The sequence below is a fragment of the Cynara cardunculus genome, assembly GCF_001531365.2.
Source record: "Cynara cardunculus var. scolymus isolate 2C chromosome LG 2, CcrdV1, whole genome shotgun sequence".
Lineage (NCBI taxonomy): Eukaryota > Viridiplantae > Streptophyta > Magnoliopsida > Asterales > Asteraceae > Cynara > Cynara cardunculus.
Genome location: NC_037529.1, coordinates 46,149,007 through 46,153,304, shown reverse-complemented (window position 1 = coordinate 46,153,304; position 4,298 = coordinate 46,149,007). Strand labels below are relative to the sequence as shown.

Here is a 4,298-nt window from a genome sequence, read left to right as displayed (position 1 = left end):
AGGAAATGGCTAGACTTAGTTTAGCAACAACAAATGGATAAATCATGTATTCGGTATTCTTTGTTAAATGTGGATCGATATTCAATATTACATAGGTATGCTTATGAGAGTGATACTATTTGCATATCACATCTTAGGATGAATAAAAGGTGTTTTAGTAAGTTATGTGATATGCTTTTAGGAGGATTACATGCAAGTAAGAATATGGGTATTGATGAACAAGTTGTCATTTTTCTTCACATTATTGCTCATAATGTTAAGAATCGGGTAATGGCATGTCATTTTCATCGTTCGAGAGAAACCATTAGTAGAGTTTTTAGGAGAGTTTGTAGTGCAGTGATAAAATTACATCCATATTTGTTTAAGAAACTTGAACTTGTTCTTGCGGACTCCACCGATGGAAGATGGAAGTGGTCCAAGGTATATGTAACTATTTTATTATTATTAGCACGTAAGTAACATAAAACATATAATAACCATTTGTTTTTTTTTTTAATTCTAGAATTGTTTAGGAGCTCTAGATGGAACATATATGAAGTGTTTAGTATCACTTGAAGACAGACCTAGATACAGAACAAGAAAAGGTGATATTGCTACAAATGTCTTAGGTGTTTGTTCACAAAATATGCAATTTATCTATGTGTTACCTAGATGGGATGGTTCAGCCGTAGACAGTCGAGTTCTTCGTGATGCACTTCTTAGGCCATATGGATTGAAAGTGCCAAGGCCATGTTATTACTTAGTAGATGCGGGGTACACAAATGGGGAGGGTTTCCTCTCCCCTTATAAAGGTCAAAAGTATCATTTAAATGCTTGGCGTGAGGGACCCAACCAACAACAGCAAGAGAATTTTTCAACATGAAGCATTCTTCTGCACGAAATGTTATAGAAAGATGTTTTGGTATTTTTAAAGCAAGCTTTGTATTTTTAAATATAATTCATATTATTCGATTGACCTAAAAAATTGGATCATAATGTCATGTTGTCTTCTCCATAATTTTAAGCAAGAAATTCCAATTGATCCATTTGAGATTGAATCAGAGGTTGGAATGAAAGATGAAGACAATGGAACCGCAGATGAGGACGTTATCACTTTTGTTGGGACATCAAACGTATGGACTGCATTTAAAGATAGTTTAGCTCAAGATATGTTTCAATCTTGGAGTGTTACCAATTGAATTTATGTCTACCCTATTTTTGATGAATTTATCTATTTCTATTCGAACTGATTTTATGTTTATGTTTATGTTTATGTTTACCATAGTTATGACGAGTCATGAAAGAAACTATCGAGTCTGGTTTGCGCTAGAAGATGATAAACTGGTTGAAAGTTTGGTAACTATGGTAAATAATGTAGTGTATAAAACTGACAATGGCTTCAAATCTGGATGTTTACAACACTTGGAACCGGCGCTAAAAGAATCACTTCCCAATTCTGGTATATTGGGTAAACCCCATGTTAAGTCAAGGATAAAGACAATGAAAAAAGACTGGCAGGTTATTTATGACATGGTGCATGGTAGCAATACTAGCGGGTTTGGTTTTGATAGTGAAAAATATTGTGTGATTGCTGAACCACCAGTTTGGGAGGCCTATCTACAGGTATATTAGAATTGTTTTTGGTGTAATTATGATATAGGTTGTTTTATAATTAAATGTTACAACTTATGATATACTATAGGTTCACAAAGAGGCCAGGAAATGGAAAAACAAGACATTTTCTTCATTTTGAGGATTTGTGCATTGTTTTTGGCAAAGACAGAGCTAATGTAGAGCAAGAGATGCAATGGAGATTGAGGATGCAAGCATGGAAGACCATATCAATCAATTCCATGAAAACTTTTTTGATGATCAAGATGATGCCTCTCATGCACTCACAAATGTGCAAAGTCAAGAGTGCATAAGTGGTAGCAAGAAAAGGAAACATGAATGATTCTTTGGATGAGGTAATCAACAATGCAACATTTAGCTTGATGACAAACTTATGAAAGCATCGACTTTGTTAATGGAAGTTGAAGTTGAAATGCAAAAAAAAAACTTCCATGATTGCCGATGAGATTGAGAACTTCGGGACATTTTTAGAAACTAAAATGTTTTGTGCATTGCGAAAGATAACAAAGGACTCTGAATCTGTGATCACTTTCTGGAACTTGAAGGAGGAAAGACGTGAAAACTAGGACCGTTTCATGTTGGACCAATGATCAGCTGGTGATAAAAACAATATCTTTTGGTTACGTTAGACCAATGCTCAATTGGTGGTAAAAACAATATTTTTTTTGGTTATGTTAGACTAATGATCGATCTATATTGCTTGGATAATATTTTTGTTACATATTGCTTGGACAATATTTTTGTGTTACCTATATTGCTTGGATGATATGGTTCGACAACTTCTACCTACGTGTAAACATTTGTTGGTAACAATATTTGATGTGTCAACTTCTATGAACGATTTGGTTCATGGTTGCTTGAATTTGTTTTTCACGTTTTATGTTTATATACGATTCAGTAAATGGTAAACATTTTTTTTCTTATTAAATGTTAATTTTATTGTTATTTGTAATTAATTTTAAAAAAAAAATTCAAACAAATTTAAAAAAATATCAAAGAAAGGGTATTTTTGTCTTTTTTTAATCATTCCATTGCAATTTTGTTGCAAACCAAACAGGAAGATTCAAATTCATTAGTTAGATTAAAATTCATTTATGCCAACCAAACACTTGGTCAAACTTGATAACATTCTATTCCAATTCATTCCAGATTCCAATTCCTTTGACAGATTCCATTTCTTTAGAAATCATTCTGCGGACCAAACGCCCCCTTACGAGTTCGTTCTTAGAGTTGACATAATCAAGTGTTGCTTTCAACTTTTGGTTATGTTTAGTTACTTTGTGCAAGGTTGTGAAGTTATATGGTTGAAAAGTACACAATCCAGAAGTTGGAGGACTTGAGAGTTGCGCCTCACTTTTGTCAAATCTTGGAGGGTAGCGGAACTATTTTCTCTTAGTTCAGGGTGTATTCTGTAACTTTATGGCTTAAATATAAATAGCCTTTCTTTTTAGTTTTTAGCCATAATTCATATCAAATTTGTATTTTCTCTCTAAGATCTCAGTTTTCTTTCTCTTTAAGCTAGCTTATGTATGTGTTCTTCTAAGCTATTCTAGCTAAGATTTAGATAGATTTATTGTAATTTTTGTCTCTATTTTACGTTTGTGAATAAAGCTGGTTAGTTGTATCAAAGCCATACACTCTTGTGTAGGATCTGTTTCCCTGTTTCTGTTTGTCTAAGATCTGTTCGTATGCCAGAAACGTTTCCCCGAGTTCCAGGCAAGTCTTCCTGTTCTTTTCTCTTTTTTTGAAATAAGTAAATGCACAAACGAGTGACAGGTTTGAAAGATCTGTGTTAGATCTCGATCTATCGTCCTCATTGCTATACTTGTGGTCTTTCTAGAGAAATAGGTATTTCTTCCATTCGTTGTTATCTTCTAGTGTAAATCTCTTGAGAATCTATTCCTTTTCTCTCTTCTTGTTCTTTTCTGTTTTAAAACAAGTAAGTGCGCAAAACGAGTGTTAGGTTCACGAGATCTGTGATTAGATCTCGACCTCCTTCCTCATTCGCTACACTTGTTGGGTTCTAAAGAGATAGGTTTCTTTTTGGCCTGGTTATTATCCTCTGTTGTTCTTCTTTTGAGGATCTGTTTAGTTCTTCTTTGTTTACAAGTAATCGCACGGTAGTGTGATAGGTTATAAGGTCCTTGAGATCTTAATCCACCATCCACAGCGTAATAATTGTGGTGTTTTCCTTGTTGTTTTTTCTGTTATATCCTGTTTTTGTTGGTTAAAAACAAGTTCTGTTGATTCAACCCCTATTTCGTGTAAGTAAATGCTCGGTTGTGGTTCTTGGTTTATAAGATTCATCTTTGAGATCTTATTTTACCTTTCACACTGTAATACCTGGGACTCTCTGATTCTTGTTCAGATGTGGTCCATCCAGATCCATATTTGTTTGTTAAATCATGAGGTTATTCACGCTTGTACCGTCTGCTCGTTGTACTTTTCCAGATCTTGTCCATCCAGATCTATATCTTTGTTTGTTCAGGTTTTCGATTCGGTATCTGTTTGTATTTTCTATTATTACTTATTGTTTTTTTAATGTTGTACCTGTCTTAATTCTTTATCCTTTTTGGTTGTTTGTTCTTTCCTTTAGATCTGGTCTTTCCAGATCTGTCTCTATTGTTCTTCTGTGCTGCTGAATCTGAATAGTTAGCTTGACTTAGAACCTCTGAGTGTTTTAGGAA

The 4,298-nt window shown here is 34.0% G+C and overlaps 1 protein-coding gene across 1 annotated transcript; it reads left to right on the top strand.

The window, feature by feature from the left end:
- The first annotated feature begins 204 nt into the window (after nucleotides 1–204).
- Nucleotides 205–1,178, top strand: LOC112506119. The gene is made up of 4 exons (XM_025110149.1): nucleotides 205–267; nucleotides 367–420; nucleotides 503–718; nucleotides 1,005–1,178. Exons 1-4 carry the CDS (start codon nucleotides 205–207, stop codon nucleotides 1,176–1,178), a joined length of 507 nt encoding a protein of 168 aa, XP_024965917.1.
- Nucleotides 1,179–4,298: the final 3,120 nt, after the last annotated feature.

Bases quoted from the DNA above. Each gene is read 5' to 3' on its own strand.
- LOC112506119 (XM_025110149.1), top strand. From the start codon at position 205: ATGGGTATTGATGAACAAGTTGTCATTTTTCTTCACATTATTGCTCAT. The intron at 421-502 runs GTATATGTAACT...TTTTAATTCTAG, and splicing joins GAAGATGGAAGTGGTCCAAG to AATTGTTTAGGAGCTCTAGA. The intron at 719-1,004 runs GTGCCAAGGCCA...CATAATTTTAAG, and splicing joins TTAGGCCATATGGATTGAAA to CAAGAAATTCCAATTGATCC.